General features: G+C 44.1%; 1 protein-coding gene across 3 annotated transcripts in view; it reads right to left on the bottom strand.

Annotated features, from left to right (window-relative positions):
* Positions 1 to 866: 866 nt before the first annotated feature.
* Positions 867 to 21119, bottom strand: part of MBOAT2 (membrane bound glycerophospholipid O-acyltransferase 2) — a 1094556-nt gene continuing 1074303 nt past the window's right edge. For all 3 annotated transcript variants that reach the window (XM_085610738.1, XM_085610736.1, XM_085610737.1), the window contains exons 12-13: positions 20430 to 20581; positions 867 to 2144 (exon numbers count right to left, since the gene is read on the bottom strand). In XM_085610738.1, the coding sequence (XP_085466864.1) occupies positions 1919 to 2144; positions 20430 to 20581 (378 nt within the window). In that variant the 3' untranslated portion in view covers positions 867 to 1918. The remainder of the gene's footprint in view (positions 2145 to 20429; positions 20582 to 21119) is intronic.

The raw sequence follows: 21119 nt of genomic DNA, 5'->3' as shown, positions 1-21119 counted from the left end.
AGCAAGTGATGCACTGCTATATAACAGTCATGGTTATGAACATCTATTTTTTGTAGCGTAGTGTCATTCGCGTCTAATGAGGATACTATCATAGGCTAGTACTGTAAAAGGTAGCTAGATTTGCCAAGAAACGGATATGGTACAATCTAATGACCCTAAAAAGCAATACTTTGTTTTCAAGAATTGGTATGTTATGCTTTTTTTGACTGGACAAAGCCATTGTAACTGATCTCCAGAACAGTGTATTTTAATGTTCAGTGTATCACTGCATGTGCCTTTAATATGGAGACCAAGTTCTTATAATTTATATTCAAAGGTATCAACTTACCCTAACACGTTCTAGCGTTCTAACGGTATAACTTTTTATTACCATTAGTGTGCAAACAATGTCTCTTAACAAAAACAAACCCAGATAACATGTACCGGTATATCTTTTTCAAAAAATTTATAAAACTCAGTCAGAAAGAACAGTAAAAGAAAAACAGGACAATCTAAGTGGTACATGTACAGGAGCATAGGAAACATTTAACATGATGTTTTCTTTTTGCAGATCACCACCCTGTGGTTAACTGGCTAGCAACCGACAAGATGTTAAGCATTTCATTAACAGCTTCATTTAACTATTCAATATACCTGGTTCTCTTTAAATGTGACACTAACAAGGTTATAAAGCAAAAGTGTCAAACCCGAAAATGGTCAAATTTATGACCCTCCAGTTTTTATTATGAGGCCCTCTGAGAATATTCAGAGAAGAGAAACAAGAGTCGACTAGCAATCCCCATAGGAGCTGTGCATAACATGGCATCTATCTTGATTTGGAAGTATTTCCAATTGTGTTTAAGGAAAGATACACCAAGCAAGAAAGAATAAATCAATTTTCTTCTTTATATCAATACATAAATTGAACAGTTTCAAACAACTGTAGAAGTATAATTTTCACCATCAATTAAGAAACAAATTGTGTAAAAGTTAGAAACATTTTTGTATTTCTGGTAAATATACTGATAATTGCATTTCACTGGTGAAGAGGTAAAAGCAATCTGATTTCTTAACAGATGGAATAGGAAACCATTCTGCATATCCCGGAGAATCTCTTGTTGTGATTAACAGAAACTTGCATGATTCCAAACTGGGCACAACATTTACTTCCTCGATGTGGCATCTGCAAATGTAGTTATTCAAAGGTAGAGAGACTCAAAAACATAACTATTTGGATTGGAATGAGGACGCGAGCACTGGAGACATAAAACTGTCAAGTTTGCTATGTAGAAAGGAGGCTCCTTGATCCCGCTTCCTTTATGATAGACCTCTAATTTGTTTTTGTCTACACAGGAGCTTAATTAAATGTGTACTGGACCTTGCAGCCAATTAGTGTGGAAAACCCCTACTCTACAACCTCAGATTTCATCATCTTGTCATAATGCATTAAAACCAAGAGGATTCTGCTGCAATTTCATGATCTCTAACTGTAAATAAAAATTTGTTGATGAAATCGATCTGTCTAACAATATATGTCTGTTGTGTTTTCAATACAAAACAAGTATTTAAACAGTATTGTTTCAGTAGGTAGAGGGTTTCAGGTAAGGCATCCATCACTTCATCATTTGACATACCTTTTTCAACTTACTCTGTGCCTAAGAATACACAATGTACATTCGGCAATGGCACAAAATCCGAGGGCCATCAGGAAATAAGCTGCCAGCCCTGAATGCCCATTCAAAATATAAGAAATATTTTTATAAGGCGTAACCCACCGGGGTAAAGTATGGATGGAACTAGTTAGCTTTCTTTCCACCAAAACCGCATTGCAGAATATTCTTTTCTGTTTCAGTTTGATCACACAAATACAAACCCTTTCTGGAGGCGCTATAAATGGGATTTAAAAACATACAAAATATATTTAGGTTGGCTGTTCAAATCATTGCTGTTGCGTTTTGTGTCTGAAAACAATTTCTTGTCTCTGATTACAGTTATTATTTGTTGTTGGAAAACTGTTCTGTTCTGAAAGACTTGTTTCTCCATCCAGATCTCTTTTCCACGGCGTTTGGAGGGTTTCTGCTTTAGGAAGGTGATTTTGCTTTGAGTGTGATGGCAGCGATAATAATATGAGGATGCAGGCGATGTGCAGACAGTAATACCAGGTGCTAAAAAATACAAAAAAACATTATTTGGACTTCAGCAAATCAATCAAATCGATCAGATACTGGAGCCAAAACATGCAACCAAGTTTAGATAACCCCAGATTAACCTGCAATATCCCGCTAACATATCATTGTGCTATTCAACAGGCGAAAATCCAAATTTTTGGAGTCTTCAGTTTGGATTGTTGTGTGGATTCACTTCATACACTTAGATGCAACAAGCCTAAAACCCCAGGTGACGCACAAGAAACATAGGAAGACACATTTATCATTCAGGAGATGATGAATATCACCTGCATGGTCTGGAACTGACCTGAGAGGTCCACCCCCTAAGCGCAAAATACACTGATCAGATGTGCTATCCCTGACCCACTCTCCTCCCGTGCCCAGGGATCAGTAAATAGAACAGATGCCAAATATAAAATTTGCCAGGCACCTACTCTTCACGGAGGCCATCAGATATCAACAAAGACCCCTCCCCAAGCAATGACAATGGAAGAAACACTGGAGATTATCCTGAACGAACTCTCATCCATAAAAGTCAGCATAGCCACAGGGGAAGACATGACAAGGAAGCTGAATGAAGTCATGCTCATTAAGAATGATATTACATCCTTTAAAGCATGCTTAATGGCAACTGAGAACAAGGTGTCCTCCGTCGAGCAGAAACTTGCGGAATTTATAGATTGGGAGCAGCACCAATGAAACATGCAGAAAGAAATTGTGGATCTAGAAGGCGAGAATTGTTTTCGGTGGGGGCAACATGAAATCTTTGCATCCTAAGACCACCAACAGGAAATTAGCTTCAAAAGCAAAATATTCTTGGCCCTATGAGAGACAAAAAAATGGATCATACACTATGGTCTTCTCGATCGAACCATAATAATACAGTCAATGGGAAAACTAGAGAGTGAAAAGAACCAGAAGACTATGGGGCAGATTATAACTTTGGCGCAGTTGCGCCGGCTCTCCGCCTGCAATCTGGGCGAAAACCGCGCAAGGACGTCTGACCTGATTACGAGTTCAACTTGTGCAAGCAGATGGTCCCTTTCCCTATCCCATGGCATTGCCAAATAACACAAGCACCGAAATGGGAACAGCAAAAATGACACAGCATGGAAGGGGACATCTATGCCGTGCTGGAACTAGGGGTGTAAGTATACAGGGGGGGCACATGTTGTGCACCCCTGAATGCATCCCCATGGCAGGGGGAATGGAGGTCCTATGGAGCCCCTTTGTTTCTCCACCGCCAGCCTATTCTTGGCAGGGAGCCCGCCATGAAATGGCTGGCGGTGAAGGAACTCGTAATATGCACAGCGGGACTGCGCCAGTGCCGCTCAGCATGTTACACTGGGCCTCCGCCGCGCCACTGCCAGGGAATGGTGGTTCTCTGGTGCAGGATGCGGTCCACCGCCGGTACAACTATGAAATTCGTAATCTGGCAGACGGTGGACCACCACTGCTGTGCCACCGCAAGTGCAGCGCTCAGAAGACCGCCACACTTATAATCAGCCTCTTAGACACCTTTATAGATATAGCAAAAGAAGCAACAATGGATATGGCACACTCCCACACACACTTTTTTTTAAATAATAAATCTTTATTGACTTTTGGATATCACACAGACAGAGCATACCATAAGGAGTCTTATTACAGGATTGTAATGTCCCATTATCCCCAGCAATTCACAAATAGATAACGTCGTAGTGGGGGGTGTGAGACTAAGCCTTGCCATAGCGATGCATCTTTTGGCCAGGACCAATCCCTAAAGGAAACATTTTCTACTCACCTTTTGTGTCATCGGGGACGGTAGCAATCCCAGTATTACTGGATGTATTTCCAACGGGACATCCCAACCCTTGGCCTCCTTAAGCTGAGCAAGAACAGACTTCCAGTAAGAGGTCAGAGAGCGGCAGGACCACACAATATGGAGAAAGTTCACCGCTGGAGCCCCACAACACGCACAGCCATCTGAAAGTGTACTATAAATAGCATGCAGAGTCTGTAGTGTGAGACAGACTTGATGTACGATATTGTATTGTAGTAATTTGAAGCATGCATTAGAGTTGACTTTTCGGACTCCCTCATGGACCCACACCTACTCACTGGCTGACAAGGGCTCCCCCAAGAGTGTGTCCCATTTGGGTAGGATACTGCATTCCACCTCTGTTAATTATCTCACAGGGCCCAATAAAGATAGGATACAAGACAACGGCCCTGGGTCTTCCCTAGTAGGACCATGAGAGTGTTGGATCTCATCAGTCCCTCAGGAAAGGACGGCCACACCTCCCTAGCCATACTAGATAATTTCATGTATTGTAAATATTACCCAGGTCCCAGTGAGAAAGACATCAGCGCTTCCTCCCAGGTAATAAAGCACTGTTCAACATAGAGATCCCCTAAACAATTACAGTCCCCATCTCTCCATTGTCGAATTGACAAAGTCAGCTACACTGAAGAAAGGCTTGATCACCCACAAAGGCATATCCGGCACTTATGGAGCTCGTCAGATAACCCATTTGACGACACGGCCGCGACCTGTCGTATGATATATGAAAACAATGAGGAATCACAAAGACCCAACATCAGAAGGGCAGGTAGGGACCGTCCCCCATGAGTACCCAGTAAGAGCAGTTTCTCCCAGTTTTCGGCCTTATCAAGCCAATGGACCACATTTTGCAGTTGAGCCGCCATGTAATATAATTCCAAGTGAGGAACTACTTTAGACCGCCATTGTCCCAGGATCTCTGCAAAGTAGTCAATTTAACTCTTCTGCACTTGGGGCCCCATAAAAGGTCCACCATGAGACTAATGTTCCTAAATAATGTATGGGAATAGCATAAAAAGTAATCTGGATGGCTTAAAGAGAATGCGGCAATATTATAATTTTTACAACCGCATTCTTGCCCATTGGATAAGGCCGTTCCTTCCAGAATCTAATCAAGGTGCTTATCCCCTCCATTACTCTTCTATTATTAAGAGCAAGATATGCAGGGTCGGACTGGGATCCGAAACCGGCCCTGGCAAACTGCTCTGCCACCTCCCCTGGGGGGAGAGGGGGTGCGGCCAAGCTGTTTGCTAGGGCCAGTTTCGGCCGATTTTGTTAACGGGGCCGATATTGCCGGCCCCCAGTAACAAAAACGGCCCCCCAGGGACCCAAAACCAGACCCCACCCTGGCGGGTCACCGGGGAAATGCCCGGTGCCCGCTAAGGCCAGTGCAGCCCTGAAGATATGTCTGGCCATATGGGCTAGACGAACTCCCAAGTAACGGATGTCAGATGTCACCCAAGAAATCCTCACCCTTTGTAGCTCGTCCACCGGCTCCCTGGCCAATCTCCCCAGGGGAAACAGCTTGGATTAGTACGTAGGTCCGAGACGTCCCAGAACATCTGCATAACCTTCAACAGGATTGGTGCCAAATAGGACTGTCGCCGGAGATAGATCAAGGCATCACCACATGTTTGGTGTCTACCAAGGATATACCCCATAGGCACAGCACACGACATAAGGTCTCCGCTAACGGCTCCATGGCAACTGCGAAGAAGAGCGGCAACAGGGGACATCCTTGACGGGTGCCCCTTGAAAGACAAAATGGCATAGAGACCACTCCTCCCAAGCATACCCTAGCATGGGGCGCAGAATAGAGCAGGCGGCCCCTTCAGATAAAGGCAGGCCCTAGTCCGATTTTCCAGAGCACCTGCCACAAATGAGACCAATTAACTGAGTTTAACGCCTACTCTATATCAAGGAGCGCCAGAGCAAGTTCATCCATTAAAAACGGTGGGCCATGCCAAATATGAGTCAAGCAATGGATATTATAAACTGCATTCTGCCTTGGGATAAATCTCGACTGGTCCAAATGGATAAGGTAGGGCAAGAGGGGAAGAAGACGCACCACCAGCACACTACTGATAATCTTCATGTCCATATTAAGGAGTGATATTGGTCTATACGAGGAAGCAAATATAGGGTGTCTGCCCGGTTTAGGTATTATGACAAGCAAAGCCTCTTGCATAGAGGTCGGTAAGGACCGGTATCCAGAGCTTTGTTTTAAACCTCCAATTGCCAATCAGCCACTGTGTCAGCGAACTTATGATAGAATTCTGCCGGTAAGCCATCACTATCCGGGGTTTTTTGCAGAGTTTGGTGGCGGATTGCCAAAATGACATCTTCCTTAGTAGCCGGGGCATCCAGGGTCTTCACTGTCTCCAGATCAAGGTCCAGAAGATCCACAGCTGCTAGAAACGTTCTGTGTATACCTTACAAGATCAGCCCAGAACACGTCGTTGATCGCGTACTACTTATGCAACCCCCACACACTTTTATATGACAGCAAGAATCCCCAGTGGAAGACTCTAGAAAGTTGCACGACGAGGCGATATCAACATTAGAGACGGTTACGAAACAATGGGTGTAAGGAGGAGAGACCGAAACACTAGACTAGCAAGATTCCCCCTGAAAGACTAGCTATGATCATGAGAAAATTATGGAGATGCCCAATAGGCCTGTATATCAAAGCAGCTTAAGACAGATTTGTGAAAAGATTTATGGAAACTGGATTTATGGTTTGTATATAACAGATATGTGTGGATGGAACCGGGTTGCATATTGATACACATAGCTAGTGAGACATGATGTAACTCACATAGTTGAGGAACGTAGAGGAGAACACACAATTCTTTATTCTGGTAAAAAATTAGGCCATAGAAAATGTCCATACTCTACTTAATAGTAGGGCCCAAATTAGAGGCTATGGTGATGTACGGAGACCTCTCCTGATACCCTTCTTCACACTCTAGGATACAATGTTAAATGGTGGATGGGTCAGTGACCGGACTTTGTACCACAACCGACTACAGCTCATAGTCCCACAGCTCTAGAGGAGACAACAGCAGGATATTGATTTACGTCTCCCAATACATTGAGACATTGACCCAACAATGTCCATTTCAACGGACAAGGCAAACTTCTTTGTAAAGTACCCAAGGAACCTCCTTGTTAAGGAGCTCTAATAAGTTGTAAATAGCTTACCAACAAATCCAGATACACAAATAGATAAACCAACCACATCAAGCATTCAGGTTTCACACAAGTGGAAATACAATCAGAGAAGACTTTGAGGTGATTAGGTCAGGGAAGAATAGTAAGAACATGCTGAGCAATAGATATAAAACCAGTTGATAAGATCACAGAGCGTTAACGATTCTAATGTACTTCCTAAAAAGGAAAAAGACCCTGTTTTTTAAATTCGAAAATGCCTGATTTAACCCTGCTACAGGAAACCCAACTCTCCCAAAATGAACGTGTGGTTGGGGCCCGAGAGAGTAGGTGTACCATGCTAGCATACAACAACACCCAGAGCTGGAACAACCAATATGGGTGACATACCAGAAAAGTGGAGTTGCAATACTGTAAGAAGGGACTCATAATTAGAATCTTGAAAACTTGGTCTGAACACCAGGGTCCCTATGTCTTAAGTAAAATCTCTATACAAGACCAACTATGGTGAAAAGATCAGTATACAGTCCCATAGCAAATAAAGGTGGCACTCTTAACAAGCTTTCCAGATTATTGTTCCAGTTGAAAAGGACAAACAAATGTACAGAAGGGGAGTGGAACCTGGCCCAACACCCAAATCTTGAAAGGTAGGATTGCCCTGAACTATGGGATGATGATAGATAATTATTTAAAAAAAAACATTTTTATTGAATTTGAAAAGAAACATTGCTGATTGCATTGAACAATTACAAATCATGTTGTATACATGCATCAGGTAGCGCGTTAATCAATACATAGTACAAATTTGGTATATTTTCTCCTCACCCTCATCACTGAAAGTTCAATTTATATCCCCTGGGCGTCTCCACGGTCTCGTGTGGGCTGTTATGGATTAGTCACTCAGTTCTGTGTGTGTGTCCTCCGGTGGGGGGGAGCAAATATTGCCTCGATAAGTGTTCCATTTGCCCCATACTCTTGCCCATTGACCACAATTGCATCTAGTCAGGAATTAGTCTATATATTTTAAGACTATTAGGTGATTTTAGACATGACACTTGGACATATTCACAATAAACCTAGTTTTTTGCCCCAGAAGTCATTTTTAACTAGCACACACACTAGAGCACTGCACATAAATTCACATAAACTTCTTTGGAGTCCACATAGTTCGGATATACATCTGGTTAAGAGTTCCAACTGGAGTATCAGGGTCAGGTTCCCAGATGGGCCTGTTGGCTCAATACTATGGCCGGTATCCTGCTCTCCTATAGATCCAGATGACGAGGCTCCGCCATTCAGGGTGGGCTGATGGACTCTATAATCTTACCAATGTATGAACAAACTATCTGATCCTCCAGATCTCTAATTTGAGTTTCTCTCTCACTAGTCTCAGTAGGTACCTGTTCCGTTTCTTTAGACTGAGCATCTCTGGTTAGTTGTCAGGTTTTTGAGTGGGGATTTGAGATCTCTCAGTCTTTAATTATTTTCCCTATGACCCTTTTGTATATATTGTTGTTAGGGGAGCAAATATTGCCTCGATAAGTGTTCCATTTGCCCCATACTCTTGCCCATTTTCGAGGACAACCTCTGTGGATAAATACTTCGCTTTCTGCTTCCATGGCCTTATATAGATCGTGGCACCAGTGCTGGTGCAAGGGGGCTGCCGGCGCTCCCCAACGCTGTGCAATGTATGATAGATAATTATTAGAAGACTTGTTGTTGGGGGTTGGGCCACTGGTGCTCTTGTTATATGCTGGAAAGCGGATACGTACTCACCCAATATTGTACTGTACTGTGTTGAAAGAAAATAATAAAAATCTTTCAAAAAAAAAAAAAGAAAAAAAAGAAGACTTGTTGAATGATCACAGTTTGCAGATCCCTTGGAGACTCCTGCACCCTGTGGACAGGGATTATCAATTCACATCTTGCACGCACAGCTTGTTCTTGTAACTGGACTTCCTCGTCTTAGTATAGTCCCTAAGATTCATCTTTGAAACAGCTACTGTCCCTCATAACATTTCAGATCATGACACTGTGAGCATAGAAACAAATCTAGATTTATTTGTCCCTCCTTGAAGCTCCTGTTGGATGAACATTTGCTCTTTTCTTAGAGCTCATTTACCGGAAAATGAGAACTTGGCCACGTTAGCACAATCATTATGGGCGGCAAGGAAGCCTTTTATATGAGTAGATATGGTGAGGGATGCAGCCATTCTAAAGAGGGAATCTAAGACTACACAGACACAATTGGAGATTAAAGTTATTAGATTGACTAAATTTACTCTAATACTCCCTCACAAGAAACACCTAGGCTATTGAGCAACAAAAACACAAATACAACCTCAGCATGCTAAACACAACCAAAGCAAAATAGGCATTATTCAATATGAAAAAGAAACACTATGAACAGGGTGAGAAAGCAGGCAGGCTATTATTTCTGCAACTTAAAACATGAAGACTACAAACTTAGGATCTCAACGGTATTAAACACTGGGGGAGTATTGCTCACAAACCTGACAGACTTTGTAAACACTTACACTTCCTCTTATGAGGGGCTTTATAATTTAGAACAAAGAGATACCATTGCAGAAGAGTCAGAATTTATGGCAGGACTGCCCTTACCCTCGTGAGACTGAGCATTGCCCTACAGGGATATATATCAGAAAAGACAAAATCGGTAATGCCATCGAGGAAAAGCCACAAGGACAGATGGCTCTACCGGAGCTGTATAAAATAAACATATTAAGTTGCTACCCTTACTAGTAAGTAGTATTTAAGAAACTGACCAAAGGCAGAGAAATAAGGGAAAATACCATGGCAGGAAGATCAAGAATTTTAAAACCAGCGAAAGCTCCCTTTAGCTGTTCAAGAACAAAGCCCATTTCGTTATTAAACCTTCATTGGCAAAACCAATAGGTCTCAGCAAAGCAAGTGCTACTGGCTTTGTCAATGTTAATGTTTTTTAGCCAGGTATACTTTAGGGTATTTCAAAACTTTGTGTTTTGAGCATTAGGAAATCTGACAAATAAATATCAAGCAATGCAACCGGCTCGGTCATCTAAGAAGTAACTCTTGATAACATCTTTGAAAAAAGCTTCCCTCTCATTTTGTCAGAGGGCTATGATCTTACATAGTACAGATAATGATGACCTTAGGTACATGTGACTAAACATTTGTAACGCAATCATTCTTTAAAGCGTGCCAAAGTAGACTGAGCCTAGGGAAAAGCGCGCTGCTAAAATACTTATATTTATTTAAGTTACCTAGAGAATATGCTGAACTTCTAGCTTCTGTATTTACCACTACTTTGAGCCAGGAGTAAAGAATGAGGCAATTTTTTAAATCATGTAAAGTGAAGCTTACGAGCAGGAGGGGGCAATGATATCCTTTATGCTGGAGTACCACACATTCTCGTTTTTGGCCACAAGATGGCACTATGGGCTCTACTGTCTCCAGAATAAGCACTAAGAAAATATGTTCTGAGTAAGTAAAACACAGAATTGGAATTTTACATTTAATCGTTGGAAAGGAGCACTATAAATGAATGTAATGTAAATGAATTTATATCTCAGATCTTATTGTATAAATTGGGATAAGTGCGAGATTTGCGGTTATCCAGTGTGACTAGGATCTGGTGAGAGAGAATATAAAAACACTTTTGGCCAGGGTATCCCAAGACATATCTAAATGGTCCAGATTACAACACTCTTTATGGGGGAAAAACAGGTGTTTAAAATGAATGTGGCACCACGTTTTAACCAGTTGAGTGCCATGGACGTAATGGTTTAGTCCTCGGGTGCGGTGCTAATTTGCCGAGGACGTAACCATTACCTCCAGGCATCCACCCACGGAGGAAGCGCTGGCGCTACCCCTATGGACTGCTAATTAAGGGGCCCCCACCTTGGATGGCAGCGAAAGCTTTCATATATGGTGCACAATGTTTTGGGGAGCAGCCCCTTGCCCAAGGGTTGTTCCCCTTGAGGGGCTATATATTTTGGCCATTTCTGCCCCCCTTGGTGGCAGATGGGCCATATTTATATATCTGCCCCAACAGGGGCAGAAGCCACTAGCCAGCAGGGAAATTATGATTTGGTGATATTGGGGAGCAGCCCCTTTGGCAAGGGTCACTCCCCTTTTGAAAGGCTATTTATTTAGGCCGTTTTTTCCTCCCTTGGGGGAAGTTCGGCCATATATTTTTAGACCCATTCGCCCCCAAGGAGGCAGAAGCCATTAGGGATTTTTTCTTACATGAACATTGTTGTCAAGGGTCGCTTCCCGCAAGGTGCTATATATTTTGTTTGATTCTGCCTCTCTGGGGGCAGATCAGCCATATTTTTAGGCCCATCTGCCCCGAGGGGGGCAAAAAACGACTAGCCACCAGGGAAAGTTTCTGTGCGCGTGAATTGGAGTTCAGCCGATGGTCTGCGTGTACTTGGTGTGTGTGTGGGATAGCGCTTGGCTGGCAGTGTGCGTTAATTAGCGCTTGGCTGGAGGTGTGTGCGGACTGACCCTTGACTGGCGGTGTGTGTGAAGTGACGCTTGGCTGACGGTGTGCATGGACTCGCGTTTGGCTATGTGTGTGGCTGCCCTCTGAATGGTGATTGGCAGACTTCATAGTGTTTTATAATTTTAACTGCTTTATGTTTTGTCATCATTTGTAATCATAATGTTTTATTTCTCCTTATTATTCTAGTGCAAAGCTTTTGTTTTCCTTTGATGTAAATCATGCTTGCGGTTTCGGCACTGGTAGATATGCAGTTTGTGTAGTTGCAAGTGTTTGGTAAGAAAACATTTTTTTGTACTATATACTCCAAATGAGTATCAAAGACCGGTACAAATGTGTTTTTTGGAAATACTGTAATAACAGCATATTTAGCTTCTGTTTGAATGTGCATGAAATGTTCCTTGTATTTGTGCGCAGTGCGTTTTGTGTTGTGTTGTGTGTAATTCTGTTTTGTTTTTCCTTTCTACTAGGATATCATTGGTGCTTGCTGTGTCTGTGCAAAGTAGGTGCTGGTAAGTCTCTGGCCAGTGAGTGGTATTTACAGTGTTTAAGTCTTTGTGTGCTATGATTTGATTGACTTTACCTTGCAATTGCTATATGCCATTAGTTTTACTTTGTTTGATCAAGCCACACTTCATTATTTTACATAGTGTTGGCTACTGATGACTTGTTTGTCAAGTTACTTGTTTTAGTAAGGCTTAAGGTTAGCCACAGGATGACCGCTCAGCAGGTTGTTGGTATGCTTTACGAGTCTTCCTCTGACCATGATTATGAGACTGACTCTGCATCTGAGGCAGGGGAGGAAGGCCAGTATTCTGACAGTGAATTTTCTGTCAGAGAGGAATAATTTGATGATGAAGCCACTCTCAGTGTAGATGAAATGCCGCTTTTAGAGGAAAACACTGATGTGCCAAAAGTGCAGCAAGAGGCATCTGGATTGCAGCCTGGGGATGCAAAGCTTCACATTGGAAGTGCTAGACTCTGGATTGCCCCAAACATGGTGCTGCCGGTGTTACCTGCCTTTAGTGGTGCTGCAGGGTGTAGAGTAAATACTAAAAACCTTTTGCCTATAAATGTTTTTCAGTTGTTTATAGACTGTGTAGTTTTGTATGAGATTGTTGAGCATGCTTATGTGTATGCGGAACAGCATATGGGGACAAGAATGTAAGACTTGAGCCACACTCTAGAGCTACCCGGTGGACTACCACAAATCTGGGTGAGCTGAAGAAGTTCTTGGGTTTCATTTTTTCAATGGGCCTGATAAAGAAGGCGTAGCTGTCTTTATATTGGTCTACTAGTCCCTTGATGCAATGGCTATATTTCCTGCAACCATGAGTCATACATAATCGGTATTTGCTTCTTCGGATGCTGCATTTTGTTGATAATGCTTAAGCGTTGCCAGGAGATCACTGATTGTGACCGTCTTTTTAAGGTAAGGCCTGTCCTTGATCACTTTGCAGACTGAGTTTTCAGAGATCTATGTTGTAGGGTGTTAGAACTGGGGTCACCAATTCCGACAAGATAGCTTGGCACGAGGTAGGGAGGCACCCGAAGGCAATGTGTAAAGCACTAGTGCAGCACTCACTCACACAGATTCAGCCATGCGCACACAAAATGAAGGACACCACAACAGGTTGTTTAGTAAAAACACAAGATTCTTTATCTATCTCAAGTTGCGGTGAATCAATTCATTTCAGGAATAATAATGCAGTTAATTTTAAGGCAACAACAACAATCAGTCCATTCAGTTACATTAAGCAATGCAGGGTAGAGTAATAACTAATTCATTGCATTAAATCAATCAGGGACCTTCAGAGCAACAGTTAACTCGATTAGACAAGCACAGAGTAACAATCATTTCCTCCAAATATCTGAATCAGTGCATCAGTTAATTCGTTTCGATTGACCAGGCATAAATTCATTTAGGAGAACAACTCTATTAACCTTCTTGGGCCACAAACAGTTCAATATGGCCCCAATAAGGGCGCAACTCTATTTAGGGGAACATTGCGGGATAACTCAGGGCAATATAGAGTGCAATTGGGGCTCACACCAGGTGTCAGTTCATCACAGCGGGGTATCAGGGGTTCGCAGGTAGTTCCCAGGGTCACCGGTACTGCATTCGACTGGCTAGAGGTGTTCCCCACGTACCGGCTAACTCAAGCTCCTGGCCGGAGTAGGAATAAGGCACAACCCGCCCCCTCAGGGGCCGTCTCAGCTGCCCCCTTGCCCCCAGCAGCGGAACAGACAGCCTAAGTGTGGCCTCCGGACCCGGGTGCGAGTACCTGGCGGGGAGGGGCAAACGCGGGGCTGCCACTGCGCTTGCGGGTCTCTCCGCAGCAGCCCCGCCTCTCCTAGTGATTACCTGGTGTGTGCGGGGCCGCGATCGGCCCTCGTGATCTCGCCTGGCTCGGGGGGAAGTCCAGGGGCTCCCCCTCTCCGTGGGGCCCCTGCGGAGATGCGCTGGCCAGTACGGAGCCCTCTCTCGGTGTCGCTGCAGCCACCGGGCTCCGTCCTCGCTTCCGAGCCCGGAAGCCAATCCGGTCGCGGCCTTCCGGGGGCGCGACTCCACCAGCCAATGGGTGTGCGAGTTGGGCAGGGGTGCAGTCTGTGACGCGGACGGCACCCCCGTCACGTGGTAAGGCCCAGCGCGGCCTTCTCCTCGAACGCGGCGTCCCTCCCAGGCTTCGAGGGCCGCAGCGGGGTCCTCACACAGTGCCGGGCTGCGGCGGTAAATCCAGGCAGGAAGCGCTTCGACGATCGCGGTGCTGGGGTCGCGGCGGTGATGATGATGGGCACAGCGCCCTCCCCATGCCGAATAGGGGCCCGCGACGGTGATGATGATGAGCGCCTCCTTGAGCCGGCGCCAGACCTAGAGGTACCAGGGCAGCGGCGGTGCGTTGAGGCCTCACGGTGCCTAGCAGGCACGGTGCTCAGAGGGTACAGGGTTCACAGGGGCATAGCGCTTAGAGGGCCTAGCGCTTAAACAGCATAGCGCTTGAAAGGCACCACATCCACCAGGCATCCCTTGCAGGCAAAAGGGGGGCACAGTCACGATCCAGTTCTGGAGCAGGGAGAGAGCGCTGTGGGGGTGACTCAGCGCGTAACAGCAGGCAACTTCTTTCTTGGGGGGCACAGTCCTTTCAGCACAGCGCTAGATTGGCACAGCGCTTTACCGGTTGGTCCTGCAGAGCGCACCACGACAGTCCAAGTTTCTGGGCAGCCCTTATCTTGGTGGAGACCGAAGAAGATGGCAGGTCTCCCTGGTAGGCTTAGAAGGGGGAGAAGGGGGGTTGAGTTGGCAGGCATCGGAGGCAGGGTGGGTCCCTGCAGCACACTGGAGATGGTCCCCACGGTTGCCCCCTCACCAGGCAAGATCAGTAGGCCGGCAGAGTCCCACATCTAACTTGGGTACAGCAGGGCCTAGACTCAGTCAGTCCCAGTAGTGTAGGTTTCTCCCCTAGGCCCAACCGCCTACGCTCCGGCAAAGGCTCCCCCAGGTCCAGTGGTGCCCCAACTGACTAGTCAGGTTTCCCTCCTTTCCTCTTATACCCCTAGGTCAGGTGACCCTCCTGCAAAGGCGGCAAAACATAATCCCTCCCAGAGCTGGAAGGTTCCAGGAGCTTCCACATAACAGTCTATGGGACAAAAAGGCGGGATGAAAAAAGATACTGTATCACAATGTCCCAGCCTGCTTCTAACCACTAGTGTGTGTATGCAATGGCCACTCCGGAGTAGCAGGGGCCTGTGGCAGCCATGTTGTTAGGAGAGAGCACCTGCACCTCAGCACTGTTTAGCAGTGGTAAGGCGCCCAGAGACCTAGGGCCAACAAAAAGATGGCGGAAAACAATGAGGCAACAAGGGCAAAAGAAAAACGGGGTAGACCACCCTAGGGCTGACAGGTCTAACATAGGGGAAGAAATACATGTGGATGAATCTTTAGTCCTGTTCAAGAGTAGATTATTTTGTTAGGCAGTACATTCCTAGCAAGAGGGCACGCTATGGAATTAAGATTCATATGCTATGTGACAGTAGGACTGGATAGGTCTCTAATGTCAGGAAAGGACTTTAGTATTGACACCCCTGGTTGTCCGTCCACTTTTGAAGTTACTGAGAAACTTGTGTGGGAAATTGGTAGATGACATTTTAGCACCCTTTAGACGAAGATAACTTTTACTCTGGTGTGCAATTGTTCAGGGAATTGTTCGAAGTGGACGCTGTTGCTGGTGGCATAATCTGCTGTAGCAGTAACGGTTAATCAAAAGAGCCTGTTTGTAACCAAACTCGAGAAGGGACAGTGCAGTGCCTTGCATAGCGATGCACTTCTAGCTGTGAAATGTTCTCAAGAGAGAGGTCTACATGCTGACTACCATCCATGACGAAAGTACTTCACTTGTGAATGTTTGGGGTCCGGTTGCTGAAGTGAGCACAATGTGTGCATTTTAGACTACAATAAACACATTAGTGGAGTAGATCAGAGGTTGGAGCCTTACACTGCTGTTCGTAAGGCATACATTTGGTATAGGACGTTGGCTATCTATTTATTGCATTTAGCAACCTTCAATGCTTCTGTTATATTCAAGAATTATTCTCCAGAGTCACAGATGACATTTGTTCAGTCTCAGCCGTCTCTGATAGGCAGACTTTTTGTTGGGGAACAGGCAAGAGTTCTTAGAGAAGCAGTGGTGTAGGATGTGGCTAGATTGAAAGATTGCCGCTTTCCTGATCACATTTCTCCCACGGTCAAAAAAAGTTCCTGCTAAGAAATGTAGAGTCTGTGCCCGAAGAGGTATCCAGAAGGAGAGTCGTATCGTTTTATATTTTTTGTTCAGGTTGGCATTAGTGTGATGTATTTAGTTAGAGCTGTTGTGTTTGTAGTTATAGTTTTTTATCTACTTACAATTAGTTTGTGTTTTCTTTGTTGTATAAAAAAATGTGACAGCAGTATGCGTGGCCTGGCGCTTGGCTGGCAGTATGTGTGGACAGGTGACTGGCTGGCGGCGTGTGTGGACTGGAGCTTGGCTGACGGTCTGTGGACTGGCGCTTGGCTGGCGGTGTGTGAGTAGTGACTTGCTGCTGGTACTAGCCAAAAGCCAGTGCAAACACTCTGTCAACCGCCAGCTGGTGTGATTGCTGTGTCAGTCATGTGGGCGTATGACAGTGATGGGCCCTTGAATGGAGCGGACTGTTGATGTGAGTGTTGTAATATGCTGGGCCCGCGGCTGGCGGTGTGAATGGTCTTGTGTGGGTCACGTATGAAAGGTGTGTGAATGGCCTGTAACAAGGTTGGTGCCTTGCAGTGGCTTTACAGCTCACGAGCTGTGTGTCATTGGTTCAGGTTTACGACCTTTCAGCTATTAACAGTGCATTTAATTTTTGTGAAATATTTTGTTAATAAAATATACATTTTGAACATCTCACTCACCCTCGTGCCAAATCCAACCAGCATGTGTGTGTACTTGAGGAATAGATGGATGGGCAGTAATATTTGTCTCCTCTGTATTTCTCTGTCAAGATGTCATTGTCTCTATGGAAAATGTACCAATTCTGGATATTTTTGTAAACTAAAAACCCAGGGGAGTACAGGGTGGTGTGCCTCTTGTGAATCCCAACACGTTTTCTTACTCACAATGGCCTGCAAACCTCAAAATGTGACTAAAGGCACATTTTCTCAGCACTACTTACCCATATTCCTCCAGAATCAGAATGAAACTACAAATGTCCTACCACCCAGTGCTCCCCAGGTCTCCTGATAAAAATGGAGCCTCACTTGTGTGGATGGGCCTAGTGCCTGCGACATAGAAGGACCCGAACCGTATTGTGCAGACATCCAAATTATCTAGCACAAAATGATCTGGTTTTGAAAGAGGGACACCTGCGTTTTTGGACCCGGGCTCGGCAACCATATAGGGAAACATAACAAACTCAGACATTTCTGAAAACTAGACACCTGGGGGGGTCCAGGGATGTGTGGCTTGTGTGGTACATCGAACGTTTTCTTACCCAGAATCCCCTGCAAACCTCAAATTTAGGTAAATAAAATCATATTTTCCGCACATTTCTGTGTGGGATCACTACGCAGGCACAGATTTTCTACCACCCAACGTTCCCCTTGGTCTCCGAAGTAAAATGATACCTCACTTGTGTGGGTGGGCCAAGTGCCTGTGGCAGGGAAGGGCCAAAAATGTGAAGAGATGAAGGGGATATCAAAGTGAGTTGATAAGCATAATTTATTTTTATATGTTTTTAGGCTGACTTTGCTTTGGGCACTGTAGTCGGTCGCCTTCCTTAACCACCTCACCTCTCTCTAGACAGCCAAATTAATCTCCAGACAAAGGTAGGGAATCCTTCTTTTATTCCCAATTTCCCTTCTTATTTGGTAGTGTAGGTATGCGTGTGAATAACAGTGGATAGTAACAGGCAAGTCTGGCTACAGTGGAAGTGTGTCCAGGGCTCTTTTAAAGAAAAAACAAAACCAAAAAAACTTAGCGTCTTCTTTTTCAGGCCTTCTTCTGTGTCCCTGGGTTTTCACATCATCGCTGGGAGACCCTTGAAATAAAAGGCAGAAAAAGTCTATTTGGCAAGACTTGTTTTTATCTAAAGGGAATGGCTAGTGTTCCCTTCACTACACATGTGCTGTTCATGTGTGTTATTCCTTAGTGAACAGTGTTTGTGCTTATTTGGGTGCAGCACCCATTCCCGCCCACCAACTATTAAAAGAGAAGACCTGCGCGATCTGCTTTTGCCTGAAACCACGACCTTCCTGCGCTGTGGTGTTGGGAGTCCCAGAGTTTGATTTCCTGGTTGGAGCACTGGGCTCACTCACATTGCTCATAGAGCGGTCCTTCCCTCCTGTGGGCTCAGCGTCCCTTGGCTTTGTCGGCCTTTGAGATAGCGAAGGAGATCCGGTCTTCTCCTCCGGTCTTTCTCTTCCTCTCATAGTCCTTCCTTCGGTTGGGCGTCACGCTCCTCGCCCTCTCCATTTTGGCTCTCTCCTGTGGCGTCCTTGCTTCAAGCTGAGATCTCATTCATCTGCATCATGCCATCTTAAATTCCAGGACTCTGGTTGTGGTCTTCTGGAGTTCTTAGGATCCACTTGGAAAGGATATGAACATCCTGTGTAGAAATATGTGGAGGCCATATGGAAGGTATTGGGATCTGCGTCGGGATCCACATCTGACTGATTTCAGGCACCTACAAAAGTGAGGTATCATTTCACTCTAGACCAAGGTGATTCATGCCTCCTTATTCTTTAAAACTCATAATCTGCCTTCGACACTGTGAACCATGATAGCCTCCTAAAAATTCTAAACGAGAGAATAGGGCTGAAGTGCACTGTCCTTAACTAGTTCTACTAGTGTATGGAAAATCAGAGCAAATGTATTTAAACTTCCTCTCCAACCCTGTGTCTGATTCATTAAGATGTCAGGGACCTGTCCTCTCTCATGCTTTTCAATCTATACATTGGGCCATTTAAAAGCTCTGGGGTCTCATTTAATTTCAACGTATATGATAGCCATCTTTAAATGAGAATACTCTCCCCAAAAATTGAAAAATATGTGTAACATGCACTTGAGGATATCCAAACATGGGTGTTACACATTACCATCTGAAACTTGACCCGGTAAAAACTACCTTTCTCTTGTTATCCCCACTTAACACTAGGATCCTAAATCAAACATGGCCCAACTCATTCTTGATTATGAATTACAAACCCAAAGTTGGGGAGTTGCAAAATCACTTGGCTTTTAATGAGCAAAAACCTCAATCTTCAAGCGCACCTCAGTAATTTGGCAAAAGGTGCACACTTTAAACTTAGTCTCCTAAGTGGAATAATAACTCATTTCTGACATAGAATATAAACTAATTATTCAGTGAGGGACTCGACTACGGAAACACACTTTTAGGTGAAATCCTGAACATTCACCTTAAACCCCCTTACAAACTCACTCCATTTTGCTCCAAGGCTCACCATGGCCACCATAAAGTTAAACACAAATCACAGATTCTTATCTCACTAAAGTGGATCCCCAATATAGCAAGAAACCTCTTTTAGCTTGCATGCATCACGCACAATCCTGTATTTTTAGGAACTCCAAACTATCTTGCCCGAAAACTGACAATCACTGGTGGACAAATTAACCTTAGAAGCAACGACTCTTGAAACCCCAAGATTTAAGAAAAAACAAAAACACTAATGCAATCTTTCCCTGGAAGGGCGCTGATGGCTTGGACCTCCAGCCACCTAAATGAGAATAATCTCATCCAATATCACTTTTAAAAGATAACTGGAAACAATCTTTTTCAACATTTCCAAATGTGAACTGATACGACCTAATTTCAACATTGACAATATTTGATTTTTTGGGTATTCGCTATACTTTTATAGACTAGTGTAGTGCAATTACCTGTAACCATTATGAAAAGGTGGGTCCTGTTTCCAGTATATTATTTAAAAAAATCAAACAAATTGGGGGGGTGGGCAAGAGTACAGTTTGCCCATTTCCACATCAACCACTTTAGCAGAATTTCTACTAGGTTTCTCTTTACATGTTTGGAGTATAAATCCTTTCACGTACAGTATTATATCCATTTCAAATTTTGAACGAGAGTACAGTAGTGAGTTTATCTAGCTCTGGATTAGTGCGTCACAGTTGAATGTCAGCTAGAATCAATGCTAAAGGACATGAGATGCGCAGAAGCAGGGCGTAGGCTTACAACTGTAAGAACGCGACTCGTTCCTTAGTACCTTTTATCAGTCAGTATAATGGATTATTACACTTACCTATAAAACTTTAGAGATAGTTTCACTGATAGTAGTACAAATGGCCCAACTGTGTAACTTATTGCTATCTGAGTCGCCACCCACGTTAAGACATCATAGAATAATTTAATATTGGGAGACTTCAAAAAGAAATGTCGAATGTTGTTTCGTATCTGAAATAAAAGATCAGAAAAGGGCATTTTCAAAATTGCAAAATGCAAAGTATTTCATTTTTTATAAATTAATGTGCTATGACATACAATTAGTCAAACTTAAATTCCTGTAATAGAAAAAGCCATACAACAGAATCCACATTAGTGATTCTGAATTGCTTCTAAACCATTGAGTGTGTCTCTGGATCCACTGAGTAGCCAAATGGGTCCTGTACATATGAAAAATATCTGACAATTAAAGAAATACTAGCATGATTTCAAAGAAAGCTGGGACAGTAAATCCCACCAAAACATATGTAAGATTTACCATTTTCTTCACTAGCAAGGCATGCCAACTTCATGTCTAGCAAAAGGCAAATATACCATCACCAGTAAACCATTCAACCCCTGCCATGTGATGCCAAGCTGTGGAGCCAATTCTACCAAAATAGTTTGCATCAACATTCAGCACAGATTGGTTGGTCTGACGCCATGTCTGGGGGAGTTCACGCCAAACACAGCCACAAAAAGGGTGATGGACCGCTCGCCAAAAACTAAT

This window comes from Triturus cristatus, chromosome 6, assembly GCF_964204655.1.
Source record: "Triturus cristatus chromosome 6, aTriCri1.1, whole genome shotgun sequence".
NCBI classification, from domain to species: domain Eukaryota; kingdom Metazoa; phylum Chordata; class Amphibia; order Caudata; family Salamandridae; genus Triturus; species Triturus cristatus.
This window is presented reverse-complemented; position numbering and strand designations above follow the sequence as displayed.